Raw genomic sequence first — 22,687 nt, 5'->3', positions numbered from 1 at the left:
TTGATTAATTATACTATTATTTCTAAACAGAATTCAGTTCAATTTATCGTACCTAACGATTTGTGTTCTATTTTGCACTTTTTGTATGAGTCTAATATATTTCATACACATCTTTGTACCTTTATATTTAAACGCAAATGATGCCATAAAGTTTGTCTTAAAAAATAAGAAATATTATGTGGTATTATTAATAACGCTGTTCTTCTGATTTATATAGATCCATAAAGATTCTTTTCGGCCCATATGAGTATAATATAATATATAGGTATTGTAGGTACTTAAGTAGATAAATGTGAAATCTCGATAAACGAAACCATTGTTTATAAAAAATGCTGTTTTATTATTTCTATTAAGTATCTAATAACTAATAGTATTGTACTGTTTGTTATTTATGAGATTATGTTGTTTTTAAATTTGTGCTTATCTAAAATAAATAAGCACAAAAATCTAAAAATCACAGAAAATATTATGATTATAATATATCCGTATCTATGTAAGTACATAATTGAGTTTAAAACAGAGCTTATCATTATCTTTTTTTTTAATATGCTAAAATACTTTATATTATCTTTAAAGAGTATATTATTGATTTACTTTTTACTCTTTATCCTAATTCTCTATAAATGGCATCTTTGGTGTAGAAATAAACTTTCCATAGTGAAAAATGTATATTTTTAGACGTAGTTTTTTCATAATCAATATTTTGTTGTAACATTAAAAAAATATTGAGAAGTGGATAGTTTTCAAACCAATCAATTTACGAGTAAAATAATATCAATAAAACAGAATTTTAAGAAATAACAGGTGTTTTATGTATGAGCCTTATCCTATTAAACAAATTGCGAGATTGACTTGTAGCTAACCTAATCGTTTCTTCTTGTTGCTCTTTTTTTCCATAAGTTTCATACATAGAAAATCTATCTCTTCTAGCATTCTATAGAAAAAAGTTTTCTTAAAGATATTGATAACATCATTTATTTTATGTAGTTGACATTTTCAATTGAGCGAATATTTAGACATTATATTGTTTTACCTACATATTAATATAATGCCATACGTCCAATAATTATTTATAGATGGCAACGTTAGAGTAAATATATATCAAACCTTGAATAGTATTTATTGTTTAATGTTTTATGGTATTTTGAAATACATTAGCCAAAACCAATATAAATAACGTTACAATAGAGTAACTATAAGTTTTTACCATACAAAATAATACAAGTAATATCACATTTTACCTTGCAAATATGAAAAATAATACGGAAAATAGAGAAAAAAATATATATCTGTACAGTTGTAATGTTTCTGATACGGTCAAGGCTTCTTGACTCATCGTGTTGTAAGGAATGGGAGCTTTTTAAGAGGTAGGGTGGGAAAATTCGGCGCGATGTCGATCCGTTTTGGCGGGAAATGTATATAGAACAACCCATAAAAAGACATTGCCTTTAATAAAACATGTAATTTTATGTGTTGTCTGTTTTTACTGGAAATAAAACAATTAGATTTTTTTATTGGAACATATATTATTTAAAAGTCATTTTGGTAGTATTAAGTAAAACAGTAGGTATTAACAATATTATTAAAAAATCAAGGTTTTCGGTTAATGATGCGATTTGATATAGATTTTTTTATAATTTAGTTAACAATAAATAAAAAAAGTCTTGAGTATGTCATAATATCAAATTACCATTACTAGGAATAATAATAATATTGTATACGGGAATGTCTGGGTTGATTCCTAATTTAACTATAACATTTCAATGATAACTGTTCTTCATTCTATAAAGCTAAAAAAACAGATTTTTCTTGAGTTTTTAAATTGAAAAAAGAATTTGTGCAAAAAATTAAAACACCATTTTCTTATAACAGTGGTATTTAAACTATGCATGGTGGCGCCTTGAGGCACCGCGAATAATGTCAAGGCCCGGGGGAACCGCATGATGTTACAAAAAACAATAATTTTAATTTCCGACAATTTAAATACAATTCACTGATATACAATAACAATCAGAGATCCTATATTGCACGATTTTATAATTTTTAAATCAAAATATTTTTAAAAACGTAATGTGTTGCTTGGTAGTCGTAATTTAGGGATGTAGAGCAAAATTTTAGAATAGATTTCAACAAATTATTTACCTTTAATGGTCTATCTATATTAGTTTTTTTTTAATCTTTATGTTGTTCCGATCAGCATTCAGGATTGTAAAATACTATTGTTGAAGTAGGTAGGTACTTAATGACTTTAGATTCAATTTGAGACCAAAAATACTATGAAGTGGCAGTTTTCCTACATTATGTCACTGAGTAACTGGTATAGTTTGATTACAAGATTTTAGAATCTGCTAGAAAAAAGTAGGCACACCCATTCCAATTATTAGTGTTTTTAAGGCGTCATGAAAAAACTTTCAGACACGAAGAGCGCTGCAAGATGATTTTTTTAAAAACTAATGTCTTAAAAAGTGTTTTATATACCTATTATATATTTTTATTAATTATTGTAAGTGAATTGTTGTGTATCAAATTCTTAGAACATGGTGTTTTATTTATGAAATCATAATTAACCGCTGCTGTCAAAATAAAGCTTATATAAATTTGAAATTTCATAACAATTTTTACGATTCGTTTTATTTTTTCAAGCCTACTTTATAAATGTTTATGTGATGTCGTTCAGTTTCCAGATAAAGGAAATTTCCATGAAGCACAAGAGATAGTCGTTTATTCGAAAAGTTATAAAACCTTAAACGGAACCTTATTTTATAAAATCATGAGGTTTTTAAATAAATATCTGTCAATATAGTTTTTTCGGATATTTTAATATTTGTGTCACTAGATTTCAAAATCAGCCAAGTCCATAATAGATGAATAAGAGAAAAACAGCTTTTTGTTTTCTCAAATACACAGTCACACGGGTGAAATTTTATATTATTTCGAGTATAGAATATTTAAAATTAATAAATTCTACATGTTGATAATGCAGAAATGTTAGAAAGCAGTAGTTCTTCAGCAATTGACAAAAAAATCTAAAATGCCTAAAGGTGGACATGGCTGATTTTGAAATGTAGCGACACATTTTGTAAAGCCGGCTACACATGAGCGGTATACGTGTGCAATTTTTTGCACAAGTATAAAGAATTAAATAATATAATCACACCCGAAACATGTTCGACTTGTATCATTATAACAAAAGTCTACCCATAAGACAGGTCACACAGTTGCACATAGATAAGCAGTTAAATATACTAAACGAATAATGGTAGATATTTAGAAAACTTAGACAAACAATTACAAAAATTGAGAAAGAGAAAAACAATTATAATATAATAATAAACAAAAACAGAGATAATATAAATAATAATAATAATACTTAACGTATATTTATTTTAGAATTGCGTGGCGTCCAGTTGTCCCAGCGCCAAATTGTCCTAGACCCATAATTTCGTAGATATTATTAATAAATTTTTCAAGTTTATTTCAGGAAAATTTCTCTAATAATTCTTTATTTTCGATTTTTATACAGCACGTGGGCTTGTCATTATTATTAATAGTATAGTACGAGGATGGGTCAATAATTCCTTAGAAAAAAGCATTAAAACAGTTTTTATTTTTGTATTTTTTTTTTATTTCTCAACATAATCTTCTTGGAGCTCAATACACTTGGTTAGACGTTTCTCAATTTTTTTTAAACCGTCAGAAAAATAATTTTTCGGAAGGTCCTCAAAATAAGCATTTGTCCGATCGATGACTTCTTCATTTGAAAAAAAACGTTGTCCACTTAGCCATTTTTTTAAGTTTGGGAAAAGGAAAAAGTCACTGGGGGCTAAATCTGGCGAATACGGTGGGTGGTCGACCAATTCGAACTTCAATTCTTCAATTTTAGCCATTGATCGTAAACATGTGTGAACACGGGCATTGTCCTGATGAAAGAGGATTTTTTTCCTGTTTAAATGAGGCCGTTTTTCTTCAATTTCGTTTTTTAGCTGGTCCAATAAAGATGCATAATAATCCCCTGTTATTGTTTTTCCTTTTTCCAAATAGTCAACGAAAATAATTCCACGTGCATCCCAAAATACAGTAGCCATAACCTTACCAGCTGATTTTACGGTTTTCGCCTTCTTTGGACATGGTTCGCCTTTCGCAATCCACTGCTTTGACTGTTCTTTCGTCTCGGGAGTATAGTGGTGTATCCATGTTTCATCTACAGTCACAAAGCGACGAAAAAATTCATCCGGATTGCAATGCATGAGCGACAACAGGGCTTTAGAGGCCACCACCCTATTGCGTTTATTGTCGACTGTGAGCAAACGCGGCACCCATCTTGCAGAAACTTTTTTCATGCCCAATGTGTCATGTAAAATAGAAATGACGCTACCTTTTGAGATCCCTGTAACCTCAATTATCTCACTCAACTTTAATCTTCGGTCACTTAACACCATATCGTGGATTTTATTGATCATTTCTGGTGTAGTCACCTCTACAGGACGTCCTGAGCGTGGTTCATCCTTTGTTGATGTACGACCACGTTTAAATTCATTTAACCAGTTATAAATAGTTGCAAGTGAAGGAGCAGATATGCCGTGAACTAAATCCAACTCATTTTTTATTTCCTTTGCTGTTAACCCTTTTATATTAAAATGTTTAATAACAGCTCTAAACTCAATTTTCTCCATTTTTGTAAACAAGCAATTTTTTTTTAAATGTACGAAAATAAAAAACAACAACCCGACCAATCTGATTGAAACTTCGCAGCATACTGAATCGGTAGTGCCGCTGCATGAAAACAAACCGCTTACAGTACTAGTCGCGCCACCTGTCGGCTTTTCTAAGAACTTATTGACCCACCCTCGTACATAAATATTAACAACAAAAAAGTGTTCATTAATTGTTTGTAGGCACACTGTGCTAGAAATAGTCCCATATTTTTCCAGCAAAGAACGTGAAAGGATGTTTCGTGTTTATGCCTGCGTACTGTATCTCTCTTTTTATTTCCCCTCATTATCTTTTTCGCCTTCTTTGTGTGCTCTCCGCCGGGCAAACGAGTCCGCCCACCCGCTTTGCCTCCAAGGTTAATTAATTTATCCCGGACGCCCGTGGCGGGAAGGATTATGCCTTCGGAATGCCACTATATAAAGATCTCAGCTATCTGCGTAAATTTCCGTTCATTTGCCCGAATTACGCTTTTGCATTAGCGGAACGCGCCGTGTTCGGCAACGCCGCCAACGCCGTTTCTTGTTCAATGAATGAACACCGCAGGAACCGGTGTCAATAATTGATTTACCATTTAAAATAGCAGCCTGTTATTGCCCCCTCAACCCAATTAGGCCGCCAAGCCGCACTCATATTCTGAATGTTTATCTCATAAAATACTTCATGTTCAGTGAATTATCATCATGAGAAACATTGTGTTAATTTATTACTCAACAGATTTTATATTACACCACTTAATATTTAAAATACGCCTGTAATTATTGCTCATATTATTACGCTAAGAGATTGTGAAGAACGCACGAAATTCTTGCATGAACACCGCGTTTGTTAATTATATTTAACATTTACTCCGCTATAATCACAACTAGAGTTTTTTTTATTCGAGAATTCTCGAGTTCAAATCTTTTTTTCTCGATAAGTCGAGATTCGTTTATAAATTCTCAAGATTTTTTTTTAAATCGTCTGGCCCAATTTTTTTGCCGCCGAATGCAATTGAAGTTTTTTTCTAGGTTCCTCTTCCGCAAAACTTTCTTTTTATTTGCCAAAAAAAATAAGAAATTCCATTTCAGATCAAAGTGAGCAGCTTTTATTTTGCATTTGAAAATCCCTCCAAATTATTTCTTTTCCTTGTTACGATTTCTCGAATTCTCGCAATTCTTGAGATTCTCATTAAATCTCAAACTTTCGATAAATTTATTTCTCGAGATTTGAGAATGATTATTTCTCGAGAAATCTCGATCACAACCGGCAGATATTTCAATTACTCAGCTCAAATTATAATAATCAAAATAATATAATATCGTTAGCTAAAAATCGACTAAGTACATACTTTTTCACACCATCTTTTTTAAAAACGCAAATTTGCAAAATTTTAAGTTGTATCAATTTTTATTAGAAGGTGTCATATTGAAAGAGAGGAATTCTTTAATAGCATAGTTTAACCTTCTGTCAATTGATTCAAAGAATAATTTCATGTAGGTATTTATATAAATGTTGTAACCTATAGCGCGCAAAAAGGTCTCTTAAGTCACTTGACCATAATATATATTTTTTATCATAAGTACTACCAATCACGCATATGGATGTCAAAAAACTTTTGACCAATATGATGCTTTATTGTGAATACTTTTGTTTTTATACCCTCTTTCGATTATTCGATATCATTTCCGATATATTATACATATATGTATGTGTGTGTACTTTTTCGACAATATGATATCCTTAAATGTGCGTTCTTTGTCGTATCACCCAGTCCTTTATTTTTGATTGTTGCTCTTGGAATATGCTTAGCATACCTTTAATGGGTACCTCACGTTATTTGTGCATGAGATACATCTAAAGTTATTGATTAATTATGTAACTTATTGAAATTGACGGCTCTTTGTACTAAATCTGATTTTTATAACCGTTGCTTTTATTTCAATAAGTTATCAGTTAATATGCTTTTGTTACCATAATTATCTGAAAGTTTTCATTACAACCAAATATTTAAATGTCATGGCTTAACTTTATGGAGACAACATATTATATTTGAAATAAGAATTGCGATGAAAATGGTTATTTATTTTGTTTTAGAATTTGAATAGAATATCATCTGTACTATTTTAGAACGTTATGATAAATTTTAAAAATATTAGTTCTTATAATTAAATAAAAAAATTGGTGCCTAATTAAATTATAATATTATTTAATTATATCTACTTACCTATGTTACGATAACAATATAATATTATAGTAAAAGGATTTCGTCGATTCATTATAAATGATACTTTTGATGAATATGGGAAAGATATTGAACAGTAAGCCTTCTTAAGAACAGTATTATCACTGTAAATGACCTACCATATTATGATTTATCATATTCTTTTGAAAGAGTGCGTTAAATCCTGCTATTCGAAAAACCGACTTCGTCAAATATAGATTTGTATTCTGTAATAATATGTAATATAATGTAGATACAGTGTTCATGTTACATAACATAAATAGTATAAACTACTACTCTTTTGTTACCTACATAATATAAATATATTATTAAGTAAGTATAATACGTTTATATACACTTTTTAACATTAAATCCAAAAGCTGCTACATTGAATAAGATCTGTTAATGCTTACAAACTTTTGTAATAGTATCTGGAGTTATAGCTTATAACTTATATCCATGTAATAATGATTACAGCAAGAGGATTTTCAATATAACAAACACGTCTTATTATTATTTACTTCTACTTACGTGAGCTTTTAAAGATACCAAAATTTCCTTTATTGGCCATATTTATTTCATAAAACATTTTCAAATATAAAACATTTTATACTCATATAATTATTTCTAAATACTAGACTATTTGTTTTACTTCTAGATTATTTGTTTTTGAGTCTCTCACTATTATTAAGGATTGTTAAGAATTGTGCCTTTCCAAAAAATTCTATATTTCGGGCATTTGCTTAGCTGACGATATTGAAACTCTCCATCATGTAGACGGCCTTCTTCTTCCGCATCGACTCTTGACGTTTACATTGATAATGAGTAATTCCAAAATATTTTTATCTCTTCTTATGTGACCGAATAACTACTTTGTATACATATTTTAAACAACCGCCTTTCCATTTAGGGCGGATATATTCGTCCGCTTTGCCGCGCATGAAATTTTTAACATGCGCCTACAACAGGAGAGTTCAAAGGCATGAAGCTTACGTCTGTTTTTCTTTTATCCACGTTTTAACACAATAAAAAAGATGAAGAAAACTAGATTCTTGGCCAAACGGACTTTGGTCATTTTTAATATGGCACTACATTACCATATTACATTTAAGCTTGTCATTATTGGTTTTGCGATACTTTTTCTGGCAGTAATCTCCACAATTATATTACACATATTATATATTATAAAAATTGTATCAGTTTCGAGGTTTTAATAGTTTATTTACACAAGAATGATTATTAGTTGTTCAATTAACTCATCGAGTCTATGGCCTGAATTCAAACACTAAAAAAACAACATGTGTATTTGAAACAATAAAATTTGAACCCGTTACCTAAGAATTTATAGCTTGGTGTTCTATACACTACGACACTCTGTATTCTTTACCATGAATATGTGTTATTACATTATTTATATGATATATTAGTAAATAATTCTTCTTCTATATATTGAACATACATCACTTAAAAACATCTCAGATATATATATATATATATATATAAATAATAATTACAAGATGAAAAGAACTTTTTATATACCACGTTTTTAATTTTTTTGTTGAATCATATAAATTTGTCAATTCTATGTATTAATAAATACTTTTTTTTGTACTTGATGAATATACTGAATAAATATTTATAGAATACTGAAACGTCATTTTGACATTTCATATTGATTTCCATAGTAACGCACGTATATATTAATAATTATGTTGCTAAGACCCCCTTAGCAACCAATAAGTGAGTAGTAAATATTACTTTTAACGAATTTTTTCCGAAACATACAAAAACAGAATTAACTGAAAATGAAGTATTAAAAGAATGCATTGTCGTCGTGTTTTCATATATTCTAAAATTTTCAAAAGTCTAGCTAGTCGGGAAGTTAGCTAAAAATCTTCAATCGTCCAATACAAATCTTGGACAAACAAGAAAAAATTTGTACTGTACACACAAGAAAAAATCTGTACCGGACAAACAAGAATACGAGCTAATAAAAACGTGGTGAAAATACGATGACCGAAGGGATTTGAACCCATATATCAACTGGTATCGCGCCAATATGCTTTAACCAATTAAGCTATGTTTTGAAGTTATGTATGTGCAATATATATAAGTTTACATTCTTAAATCTGATGAATTATTCGTTGAATAATTTTTTTTTTTTTTAATTCTTCTTCCAACATATTATTGTATTGTGAATTTGATTGGTGGGTATACTTATAAATCGAACAAAATATAAATTTTTGAATAGTTCATTATATTTTCAAGATAACGATATATAAATGAATATTTTGAATTAAATAACACAAAAGCATATTTTGTTTTCATTATAACTATAGAATTTTTGATAATCATACTTCAAGAATGTATTCTTGGCGTTGTTATCTGAGAGTTTTTCTTTTGTTATAAAAATTCTGAAGAGTCCTTAATTTTTTTGAGACTTTTCTATATTGAGGTAAGTACTGGAAAATTTTCTTTTCGGCGTATTTTCTAACATAAAATAATACGTATATATTTTGGGATATAGGTAGATATAGAAATTTTATTTGAACCATAAACTAAAATAACGACGACACAAATAATCACAATGGAATGGAAATAAAAACAGAAGAGCGTAAACATGTCACTGGGTCCATAGACTGAGAAAATATCAGTGGCGTATTATGACTATTATGAGTAGATAAAAATCATTTAATTAATATCTGTATGTAGTAATATTTTATTTATTTACTAAAAAATCAATATGTTGCAATGATATCGTTATTAACTCTGATGATTTCGTTTTTACGAGTATATTGGCATTATAAATAGTTTACTTTTTTTCTAAAGGTTTTGAAATGATTACCATTACCATACTATGTGAATACTGTGTATTACGTGAATGTGAATATCGTTCGAATGAAAAGATTTAATTTAATTTATTTGTTTTAACCCATGATTTTCTGAGTATTCAGATAGAAAACTTATGATGTATATAGTTAGAGGTTTTACTTATTTACATATTATTAATAATAATACGATTAACTTTGTTAGATGGCGGTAATAAATACTGAATAGGTGTTTTTTATATTATAGTTTATAATAGATTGTGATAGAATAATGTTTTATCTGTTAAAAAATAAAAAAATTACAATTAATACCTAATTAAAAAAAACCCCAATAACTAACTAGTACATGAGTACTACAAATCTCTAGCTGAGTAAAATGATTTAAGTGAAGAAAAAGTATCCAAACTGAGTAAATTGTCTTTAAAATTAAATAATATATTCGATTGTAAATAAAATGTTATATAACTGGTACCGAATAATGAGAACCTGTTCTAAAATGATACATTATTACTACTTTAAGAAAAAATATTGATATTTGTATCATTTAAAAATATTCAAATTAGATTTGTTTGCCATGAAAATAACAATAATAATAATATATTTACAGAACTTATGAAGTGTAGTCCACTATTAAAAATAAAATACTTTTCATATAAACCAGTTACATGTTTGAATCCCTTTTCACACGTAAATACGTAATTTGTGGGGTGAAAACAGCTTTTACCTACTTTTTGTCATGTGTGACATTTTTTTTATTTAATTCACAGCATCCCAAAATATTTAAAGTACTATGATCGAACACTCTCTAAGATTGATTAATAAACATTTACATTACGGTCATAACATAATCTTTCACTTTTCTACGCTACTGACAAAACTACGAAGTAAAGTAAGGAATTATATTGAGCGGCTGAATAGACGTTTATAATAATCGCAAGCGCAAAGGATGTTTTTTCGCGTTTCGGCAAAATAAATGGCCACACAGCAAACTTTTGACACCGGATTAATCCCAAAAATGCTTGTTTATATGTCTATACTTCACATCATATTGTTTTCGTAATCTGTGACAACTTCTCATCGTTTAAATATAAATCTGTACAATGTACAAGCTTTAATATACTAATGAAAGCTTCAGAAAACTTTTTGACGATTGAATAATCTATTTTATTTAGTCATATATTTCTTTTTCATATTTCATTCTCATATTAAAATTAAATACTATTATGTATTGTTATTTTAAAATATACAATAATTCCTTTATTATATGTGTGTGGTGTATACGGTATAGTATTATAATATTATTAAGAATATGAATATAGTATTTTTCATATAATATTTATGAAGAATCGTGCACACATACTAAAGATACATACTTGGCTTGCAAGCCACTATTTTCCAACTTCTGGGCTAGTGCATACATGATAAAATATAATTGTGCTATAAATAAAAAATAGGTTATCCATAAATACATTCATTGTTTTTTTTAATACTAAATATGTCAAATCAACATTTAGATTCAAATAATGCAACTTAACTTGAATAAAATTATTGATTTAGTACATTATTTTACTCCAAGCAACCATGACATTCTATGATGGATTTCATTTACAGAATTCCTTCGGGATAAATTAAATATAGTACATATTTTTTTTGGTTCTATCAATAAGTCTTACATAAATTTTTCGAGTTGATAATAGTAATAATAATATAAAATATAAAATAAAATAGAATATAAACGCATTGTTGTATTTATATTATTTTCAATATAAGTACATCCAATACTTCCGAACACCATTTCCCTCTTAACATTTTCATTTATCTCTAAATACGAGGCTGACTCATCTTCAACCGACAGCTTTCTTCGATTCCATGGAATATAGATAAATAATTTCATAGCATTTTATATCAGTAGCGCAGCCAAAAAGGTTTAAAACATTTTTTAGTATGTCTTATTCATAGATATTACAATTCCATAATATGAATACAAACTAATTGATATAACCGTATAGTTTTGAATGCGTTTTACAATGTTGATAATCTAGTAATAAAAAAGCAAAAAAAAAAAACAAAAGTAAATACTAAATACATGCATGATAACTTACATTTTTTTAATTATGAGTATCAAATTTACTGCGTATTTAGTATTACATTTTATTTTATTTTAATTAATGATTTCCTTCTGTACTATTTTACATAATTGAAAATAAATTCAGTCATAAAACAAAAGAATATAATTCCATCTTATCTACATATAAAGTGAATTGATTGCCTCAAAAGTCTAAAGAAAAATAAGCTAGCTGGCATATGTAAATAGGGAAAAATTTTGAATTTCTAAATTCTTCAACTTTAAAGAACATTTTCTTTTTCTTTAAATAGGTCGGTAGCTCATTCCATGTGACCTATTTCAAGTATACTTCATTTATCATTTCAACTACTTACATAAATATTTAAATTTATTACTATTCTTATTTAACTAGCTACCATGCATGACGTATAAACATTGCAATATTTAGTAAAAAAAACACAAACATCATTAAAAAATGTTTCGTCGAAGAAACCTTTTTTATATAAAACAGACACTAAAAATATGAAAGTCAATCTAGAAAAGGGTTAGTAACGGTATTAATGTAATTAGCAGCAAGACATTTCATATTGCAGATATTTAAAAAAAACCTTTCTACCGTCATCGCCCGCATCGCTCGCATCTATCAAAACCGAAAAATTCCAATTATTATCTAATGTGCAGTTATTGTCAAAATAAATCCAAAACCTGAAATTCTTATTAACATAATATGTTAGACGAAACAATAATACCCCAAAGAACAGTAATTCGTTTATAATAATTATTATAAATGATAACAAACTGAGATAATGAGATGGCTTATTTTGGCGGAAACAAGGGTTATAGACGCCATTTTGTCAAAAACATTGACATAAATACACACAATTACGTTTATAGTATAAACTTGCGAACTACTTTCAAAAAATATTTTTTCAATAGCATTGTAATAAAACACGGTATTCATTTTGATTACAACCAACTTGAGCATAGAATAATATTATAATAAACGTTATTGGTATTGTAGAAAGGAGATATTTTCTGTGGTCGTGTAATTTTGACCAGTCGTTGACAGAACTTTATGACTTACGGTTTATAACTGACATGTACACCACTGTGCGGCGGCCTCATTTCTTCCGCCAGCTGTGAGCCACTTTCAGGAAACTTCTCAAATTTTCTAGAGCACGTGAGGCGAATTCTGCCACATACTGCTACCGTTTCAAAATGGCTCGTGGTGAGGTCGTGCGGGATGATGCCCGTTAGGATGCATCGTCACGTACTCTCGAGTCGATATAGCGAACGCTGCCGCTTCTTAGAGTCACGGCGAGCCGAAATTCTAGAAAACGGATGTTTTTGATGTCCTTTGTCTTTAGTTTAATTCCTGTTTTCACTTACCATCTGATGTAGCTAGTGTTGTCTATTACTCAAGGAGACGGTAGCTTTTCATATAAATTACTACTAGTGCGCCATTGTTAGAATATAAAGGAAAACAAACTTATTTAGATAACTACTCATCACCGTCGCGAAATATCTATTAATCGCTAACTGTATAAGTAGGTAATAGAATAAACCTCTTTTCAAATAAATATATCTGACATATTTAGTGAATAAACTTTACATGTTATTTACGTATTAGAAATTATAAACATGTCAACAATTAGGTAGGTTATATTTTAATGTATTTATTATACTTCACACGAATTCACACATATACTAAGAACCCACGAAGCACTGAAAGCCTATCTTTAAACATTTAAAATGAGAGACGAAGACTCTTATCCATATGATGGCTGCACGAAATTTTATTTTGGTATAGTCCTAATATTGAAGCTCGTTTGATATAAATAGAAAGGGTTTCAAGTTATACACATTTATATTTTTTATAAAAATATTAAAAGTATGAATTAGTCAAAAATCTCATAGATTGAGCATATAAAACTTAATAAACTAAATTTTAATATTAAATACGACCATAAAATATAATATGTAATAATAAGAAGGGGTCCTGTGACAAACTCATATTTTATAACATTTTTTACAATTGCAAGTTTATCTTTGACTTAAAATAAAAAAACATTTTTCTTTATAATATTTTCAGATGAAAATGAAATGGTAAATAATCAAAAAAATATCTCAAATTGCAAGTTTCGTATTTTTCCGCTGTGTGCCTCTGGTAGGTAAAGACATCACCTTAAACTGCAATCGAGCAAATTTATAATAAGTGTTTAACCACAAATGCGAATATGTAAATGACCTAATGTAATTGTATTATCTCTTTGAACCAAGGGCATAGCTCGTAATATTTTTTTAATACACTAATTATGAAAAAAACTACGGTAAATAAAATTAAACTAACGTACTATTGAAGTTTTTGCTATTTGTAATACCATCTTTCAATCATATATTACAAGTAGAAAAATAATAATATCAATTTAATTGGTGTTGCTAGAAAATATCGAAAATCTATGTATTGGACACTTGTCTATTATATAATATATGGCTATTATCTAGTTCGTATTTCAAGTATGTATTATTACTTATATACAATATGATGTCTGAAAAAATGGAAATTACTAAGTGTTTATTATTGTTCAATTCCAATGAAACTATACAAACAACATGAAATATTTCAAATTATTTATTTACCGGCTTATTGAAATATCACGAAGTAAATTAGGACGTAAATATAATAATTTTTTTCTTGATTGGTTTGAAAGAGTTTTCAAGTAGGTACATAAGGCCACCAAGATGAGTAAATCAACATCAAACTTAAACGATAAGCAATTATTATAGTCAATTCTGTTTCAGTATGTTAGTAAGGTTAGCTATGTATCAGTTAAACACCTTCAAATTATATTCGTGGATATTAACATAATTAAAACATTTTCTGTATAGGTGTTCTTGCATTGTACTACAAGCATGATAATAAACTACTTTTTATAGTCGTTATATTTTTGAACACATTTTCACTAATATTTTGTAATGTGACAATAATTGCTCTCATTTAAACATCTCATCTACCTAACTCAATAATTATTATAAATCTACTTTTGTAAATTTTTTGCTGGTACATATTGTATTTCTAAAACTTTTACAAAACATAAACGTGATGTTGAATTCCTTTAAATCTATCATAACGAGACAAAAAAATCCACACATAAAACAAAAGAAAAATATTTCAAGAGGTTTTGTTTGTTTGACAAATGCGAGCGAGAAAAATACGTATATCTTCTAAATAATTTCAAATAACGAATAAAAACTTTCCCAAGGCGGAACAAATACGAGATATCCACAACAACTGTCAAATTTTCGCGGTGCTTGCAACTCTGCGTATGATTTTTCCGTTGTGTTTCCTTCCATGGCGGCGCTAAAATGCCAGGCGTACCAACTACCCTGTACGGATCGGAACAAAGGCCCGGGTTCGTTTTCCCTCGCATTTCACGAACCCGTTTACGGGCCAATGCTGATTTAAAATATTACGAAGCATTTCCAACAGGACGACCCGTAAATACAAATACTTTAAACAGTGCTGTACGTACTTACAATATTTCTATTAAATTGACATAATTTATTAGTACAATTTATTTGTTAATTTGAAATATTAATCACCTTTATTTAAATTTCTTTAGCATAGGAATATTTTTATGATCATTCAAAATTATTTCAATTAAAATGTTACTGATGACTAATGACATCTTGATGTTAGTAATCCTAATGGTTTTAATATTAAGGCTATACTTCAGTTGAGGCATGGTCTAAAAAGATCGTGGCTAGGCGATGCGCGGATTGTGCAAATGACGCGTGCCAAACAAAATATAATTTGTCGTAAAAATCCAACATGCGTCCATTTAATGTTATGTTTATTTTTCTATTACTAATAATAATAGTATATTCATTGACTTGTTTTCTTTTTTAAGTACATACGTAAAGTTTTTTAGTCATCTTTACACGATTTAAGAATATTTTCATCCAACGCCATGACAAAACAAATAGACGTGCGGACACCTCGCTGTCTGTCTCCGATTGGCGACTAGTGAGAAATTTCGTCGCACCTACTGTTGAAAATTATTTGCCATTTCACTGAAGTACGCTCTTAATGAAAATTAAAAGAAACTTTTTTCCATTGTCACATAACTAGCACCATCATGCTTAATTATACTTAAATAAATTGAAGACATAACTACAAAAGAATTTTTTTTAAAATATCTACCACCATTCATTTTAGTTACGAAAAATAATATACTTCCCTCAATCTGATAACTAATAACAGGTTAAAAGCTTAAACGGACACACATACTGTAATAATAATTAATAGTGCACGCACATACGCGATTACTGTTTAACGCATATCGTTTAAATACGTCAAGTTTTGGAATAATGTTAATATTATTTTTTTTCTTTTATTTTGTTACTGTCAATTCATGGTGGAACTGCATTGTATTGTTGTTTTAATTTAATAAAACGCATTTTTTTTTTGTAGTACTTATTCTTATTCCACTTTTAATCAATAGATTAGGACCGGTTTCGTCCGCCTCAGAGGGACATTTTCAACTGTTGAAAATGTCCCACTGAGGCGGACGAAACTGGTCCTAATCTATTGATTAAAAGTGGAATAAGAATAAGTACTACAAAAAAAAATGCGTTTTATTAAATTAAAACAACAATAAGTTAATATTATTATCTTGTAATCATTGTCATAATTCAAATTTGATATGAGGGCATTTATATGTTGGAGCTACATGGATACTATCATCAGCAATCCGATTTCTAAAATTTATTTGCATGCTCACGCTCAAAATGTTTATAATAAACTATTATTTGTACGTTTATCTCCAATAATAAAATTAACTCGTTTTCCCAGAACTCATGATAAAAATAATTTGTCGAACTAGTATTAATTACTGAATTATGTAAAAAAAATATAATTATTGTTTATAAATGATTTGGATATTAAAATATCCAAACTATATTATCAATAATTATATTATTTTAATTAATATATTCAACAATACATATCATATAGAAACATAAATAAGTTAAAAGTAATTTATTAAGAAATATTTTCTATTTTTGGATAAGTACTATTAAGTACTAGTAAGTTTAAATCCGACTTTTGAAAAGTTTTTGAGTAGGTACGCAACTGGAATAGGGATGCTTGGTTCATAAATTTTTCCTGCAAGGTATTTTCTGCTTTTGCTGAGATTAAATGGTTGGGCGTGTACGAGACTTGTCACATTGACAAATATACGGATGCTTTCAATGCAGGTTTACAGAAAGCTTTCTACAAATGACATCTTTTCGATACTGGCGTGTATTTTTACAAATAAATGATACCTGCAACTAAATAAGTTTGGTAATCCATAAGATATATTTTCTAAAATTAATCACATATACCACAATGAATAAATGTTATTTTTTGAATAATTGTATTATAATTGCATGTAAAAAGACAGACCATGTTGATCATTGTACATATGTATGCAGCTGGTAATGACTTACATAAACAATTACATAACAGTCGTATGCACATAATAAATAAACGTCGAATCAGGCCACCAAATATGATGTCTATAAAAAAGTGTTTAATTCTTCTATATCTAATAACTCAACTACAATACAAATGATTGTGAAATCGCCATCGAGTGATCTAATACAAAAGTTTAAAAAACTCCTTCTAGTTATAATCCAAACTTTTCGGTATCTGCATTTGAGTGTTTCACAGCATAGTGAACCAAGTCGTTTCTGGTTATTTTTGAGTAAGCTAGGTTAAAACATAATATTTGAGTATTTCTTATTCTGTAAGGGTATGATTTTCTTCACATAATAACTTAAATGGACTCAAAATAACACTTCAGAATTGCAAACATACCCTTACAGAATTAGAAATACTCAAATATTATGTTTGAAACTAGCTTACTCAAACATAACCAGAATGGACTTGGTTCACTATTCTTATGAACCACTCATTTCATATCTCCCTAGCTAGTAAAAAAACCTATGGATCAATAATTTACATTGTATATTCGGGTTATACCATACACATCTTATATGTTCTTTGTAAATTAACTTAATTATAAGAATTAATATTATAAATTATAATACTGCATAATTCATTTCATAAATTTAAAATAAAAATTATTGTACACGTCTTACACGACATACTTTCGTCGCATTTTATAAGTAGGTATTTTAATTAAATTTCTATAAACACTTATTTTGTATTTTTAAACATGTAGTAATTTTAACATACAGTATTTAAACTTGAAATATTTTTGTTGAAATTTAAATTAAACACACTAACAGCTTGTTAAGTTATGTTTCTTTACGTTTCAGAAGCAATATAAAGCATTTGATTTAATTAAAATTCCTTCCACGCTTTGTTCACAGTTCGCACTAAAGAAATGTCTCCTGAAATAATTTTCTTTACTTTCAGGTCTCTATCTCTCGCAGGATTAGCGCTTTGCATTTCAATTATGTTTATGACATCATGGTTCTACGCGCTGCTAGCTATGGGGATGGCGGGCTTGATCTACAAATACATCGAATACAGAGGGTGAGTAGCCTTTTCATCATTTAAGATGTTTCTCCAACGAAACTTGACAGCCATTGATGCTCGAATGGCCATTTAATAAAAACGATTCGTATCACCGTAATGTGTATTAGACATTTTGAAAGTGCCCATTCATCTCAATACAGAAAGTAGATGGGATGCTTAGATATTACTTTAATTTAGGGCAAATATTAATATTAAAATTTTTGATAATTACAAAAAGGAATAAGTAGTCTTTCTCATTTAAATATCTGTATTATTTTTCAGCGTATCATCTTTTATAAAATGTCCACGTTATATTAAACGGGCTTAAGCGTTGGCCTATTGCGTCGTGGGTCGTCAGGTTCGAATCCTGGGTCTGGCAAGTGCACATATTGTTTTTTCAATTTGTGTATGAATCAGAGTATGGACCTAATAGGTTGAGCAAGTGGCTGACATCCATTTCTCGTAAAAACAAAATCTGTCAATACAAACCTCCACTCTGTGGAGGCACATATGATCCTATTACGATCGGACCTGGTCAAAAGAAGATATTAAAATAACGTTATAAAGAATTATATTTTATGCAAATAAAATATTGTATGTATATTAATTAAAATTGTAGTTATTTCAATTTTTACTAAGACATTATTAAATACACATAATTATTAATACGGCAAAAATAGTCGAGTGTCACAATAATCACTTAGAATCCTGCGGATGAATATACACATATTATTATTTCTTATTTATTTAATATTAGTATTAAATTTCTCCTAAGTTTATACTTTTTTCCGTTCCGTTCCGAGATCTTTAATTTTATTTTGCTATGTAGATATATGTATTATGTATCTTGTAGGCCATTTAATTTAACCCAATAGTAGACTTTTAAAATATTACTCAAATAATATTTTGCCAGTAATTTGTCAAACTTTCGTTAAATAAATTATTTTGAACTTTTATTATTAGTAGATATTTAATGTCGTAAAGTATAATAGTATACAAACACAATAATTAGTACGTACTTATCAAAATTACTTATCAAAAATTATAAAAAACAATATTTGCTGTAAAGATTTTTTTTCAGTTGAATGATAATAATTTTATTGTGAATGAAGAATGTTCCTAATATACGTGAAATTATTTCTGCTCCGTGACATATAATAATTAATTTATATAATCTTTTAATAGTACAGTAATATCTAGCAGTCGAGTTATAGATTAATTGGAAGAAACCTTGTTTAAGAGTTGCGAAAAAAATCAAGCATTAATCGCTGAGTTAGGAGCCAAAAAATTTCTGGCATGAAACGGAGAAATGTCGTCGGGAAGAGAAAATAAGTGAAATAAAATATTTGTTACGTTCACTTGACTTCTCGCAAAACTTTTCAAGGCGTTATTATTTTTCAATTACATTTTTATTATTCTTTGGAGAAAATTTGCGATGCCAACTTCCTCTGAAGGGCCGTTTGTTTCATTATTTCGCTGTCACGAGAGAACTTTTCCAGAAAACAAAATGGAATCAGTACATTATAGTGACTTTATATTGAATGATAACAGCTGTTTATTCCGCATAAATGTGCCATTATCGACATGAATAAATAAACGTGCACCTTTATCAAAAAGAGTTCTTGGCTAATAAATTGTAATATTAATTATTAATATGAAGTATTTTTATTTTATTTAAATGATGTATTATTTAAGAACAAATCGACTCAATCTAAGAGTAAGTAGTTATATCATTCGTTTAGTCAATAGTACAGTATATGAAAGATGTGTATAATAATCCCACTCGATTAATTTGCACTTATGCTTTTCAGTATATATTATATGTATATACGTGTGACGGCCACGATGACTGAATGGTAATGTATCGGCCTATATAATAATGTCGTGGGTCTCAGGTTTGAATCATGCGGCTGGCAAAAATTAATACATATTGTTTTTTTTTTCAAAGTGTGTTTTTGGATACAGAGTATTATGGACCTTATGGGTTTGAGCAAATGACTAAAATCTATTTATCGTAAAAAAAATCTTAATACAACCGCCACATCGTGGAGGCAAATAAATGTTCTTCTTACGATCGGACATGATAAAAATATTATTAGATATTATGTATTATTATGTGCTTTATGCTAAATAATTTCTTGTGTTATCTATGTAATATTATTAAATGAAACAATAATTGCAACTGCCTGTGTTTAAAACCATTCGTCACATGGTCGAACACTGTCGTATTAAAGTAATCGCCATTCAAAAAAAATCGGTATGTACGCGCGTTAGAAGTTATACTTCTTTGGCGTAACAAAACTTGTGATAACTTAGAATCTAGTTTCTTCGACTAGCTATTAAGTAGGTACCTTGTTAAATTACACACTCAAGAAAGGAGGGCGCTTATTGGAGCGCCGTTGGTTTATTTCTATAGACTTTAACTTATATTACTAAATTATATAATTATTTCTCGTTGTTTTTATTTTTAAAGTAACAACTGTCACTCTGACGTTCAATCGTTTGTTTACGTAAGGATTTACAAATAGGCCGACAATAATAAATTCGTTGCCTAGGCAACGGAACAATTCCACTATCAAACTTGCGTTCGTATACAGCTGACTGATTCGCAGCTAACTTCATACTGTCGCGCACTTTCGTTACGGTTTGCGCGCGCAGCTCTCAATTTCACTCTCTACCAAACGCCTCAAAATAAGTATAACTTCAAAAATATTGTTTTTCGATAACCGAAATTAGTCTTGCAACCATTTTTCATAAAAACGGTCTGTTAATCTTCGTTCATCGGAGATCCATATTATATTATTATGAAAAAATGTTTAAAATGGTTGTGGCCTTTTTTTATATACCATTTTAGTATGTATCTACAGTAGCTCAGTTGTAGTATGATTACTCTTTTTTTTATCTTTTGAGAGTTAACTATTCACCGGGACCATACCTGGCCCGCGGAGCCCGCGACGATAAACTATTGCCTTAAGCGCCATTCATAGTGCCGATACCATAAAGTAGTTCCGGTGTATTTAATAAATTGCATACTTATATAGGGTTTGCACAATTTATTACATTCTTGAGCCGTCCTTTGCACGACGTACGAAAATTCCGGCTTAAGGAAAGCGGATCGGAATCATAAGCCTTCCATTGCGGGGTCTTAACCGCATTTTATAATTTTATGTCGGTCTTACCGTATCAAAAAAGTTTATTGGAAGCCGTCGGAAAGTGATCGCTTTCTTTAGATATAGAATACTTTGTGACGACATCTATAAAGTATCCGCCCATATTGGTTTCGTTAAGGAAGCTTAGTGAGTCAAAAGATCTGAAATGCTTTATCGTTTTTATCATATCTTAACAAAATCCGAGCATTTCTATCACAATTCAGAAATATCTTGACATACACTACCTATTTTCCCTACGATAATGCATTATCCTTTTCAGGTGGTTTATTAAAAACGCTGGTAGGGCGACAGATAATCACTAAAACAATAAACACAAGTTTTATTCAAATTTTCAAATTATCATATTATTACTTAATTCATTGTTCATAGTATAATAAGATAATATTTAAACTGCCGAGACCTGGTCACTAATGTTCCCTCCCAGGTTAGCGTTTATATTCGCGCATATAATGCACTCGTTATAAAATTATTGGTAGATATAACTAATACAAGGTAAAAACCGAAATTAAACTTATAATCAGATAATAATTACAAGATAAAAAGAACTTTTTATATACAACGTTTTTAAATTTTCTGTTGAATCATATAAACTTGACTTGACTAGCTTAAACGATCAAAAAAAATTGTACTTGATAGAAATAATACTGAAATGTCATTTTGACATTTCATATTGATTCCCATAGTAACGCACGTATACATTTTTAATGTAGTTGCTAGGACCCCAGACCCCTAGCAACCAATAATAGTGGATTGGATTACGGATTCCTTCCGAGATAACTTTTCATACAAAACAGAATTAACTGAAAATGAATTCAATTCTACTTAAAGATGGCTAAAATTATTAAAAGAATGCATCATCATCGTGTTCTGATATATTCTAAAAGTTTCAAATGTCTAGCTAGTCGGGAAGTTAGTTAAAAATCGATTGCATTTGTACTGGATAAACAACCACCGGACAAATAAAAATACGACCTAATAAAAACGTTGTAAAATTATAGTTAACTACAGTTTTTTTAAGAGTAAAGCCATATTTGAGTTGCCTAGAGTTGTAACTCACATTTTGTAATTTTGTCATTTTTGAGTTAAATATACGAAGTGATTTTAAAGTCATTATGATATATACAGAAAAATGGTTGACTATCAAAAATCACTTTAAACCATGTGAAAATCGTTGACAAAAAT

The 22,687-nt window shown here is 29.1% G+C and overlaps 1 protein-coding gene across 3 annotated transcripts in view; it reads left to right on the top strand.

The window, feature by feature from the left end:
* kcc (solute carrier family 12 member kcc) overlaps positions 1–22,687 on the top strand; it is a 227,919-nt gene that overhangs the window by 173,265 nt on the left and 31,967 nt on the right. For all 3 annotated transcript variants that reach the window (XM_085947198.1, XM_085947199.1, XM_085947197.1), the window contains exon 11: positions 18,234–18,353. In XM_085947198.1, the coding sequence (XP_085803324.1) occupies positions 18,234–18,353 (120 nt within the window). The remainder of the gene's footprint in view (positions 1–18,233; positions 18,354–22,687) is intronic.

The sequence above is a fragment of the Rhyacophila brunnea genome, unplaced genomic scaffold (assembly GCF_057557595.1).
Source record: "Rhyacophila brunnea isolate RB1 unplaced genomic scaffold, BYU_Rbru_1.0 scaffold_2, whole genome shotgun sequence".
Classification (NCBI taxonomy): Eukaryota; Metazoa; Arthropoda; class Insecta; order Trichoptera; family Rhyacophilidae; genus Rhyacophila; species Rhyacophila brunnea.
Note: the sequence above shows the minus strand (reverse complement) of the source record. Positions and strands in the feature narration are given on the sequence as shown.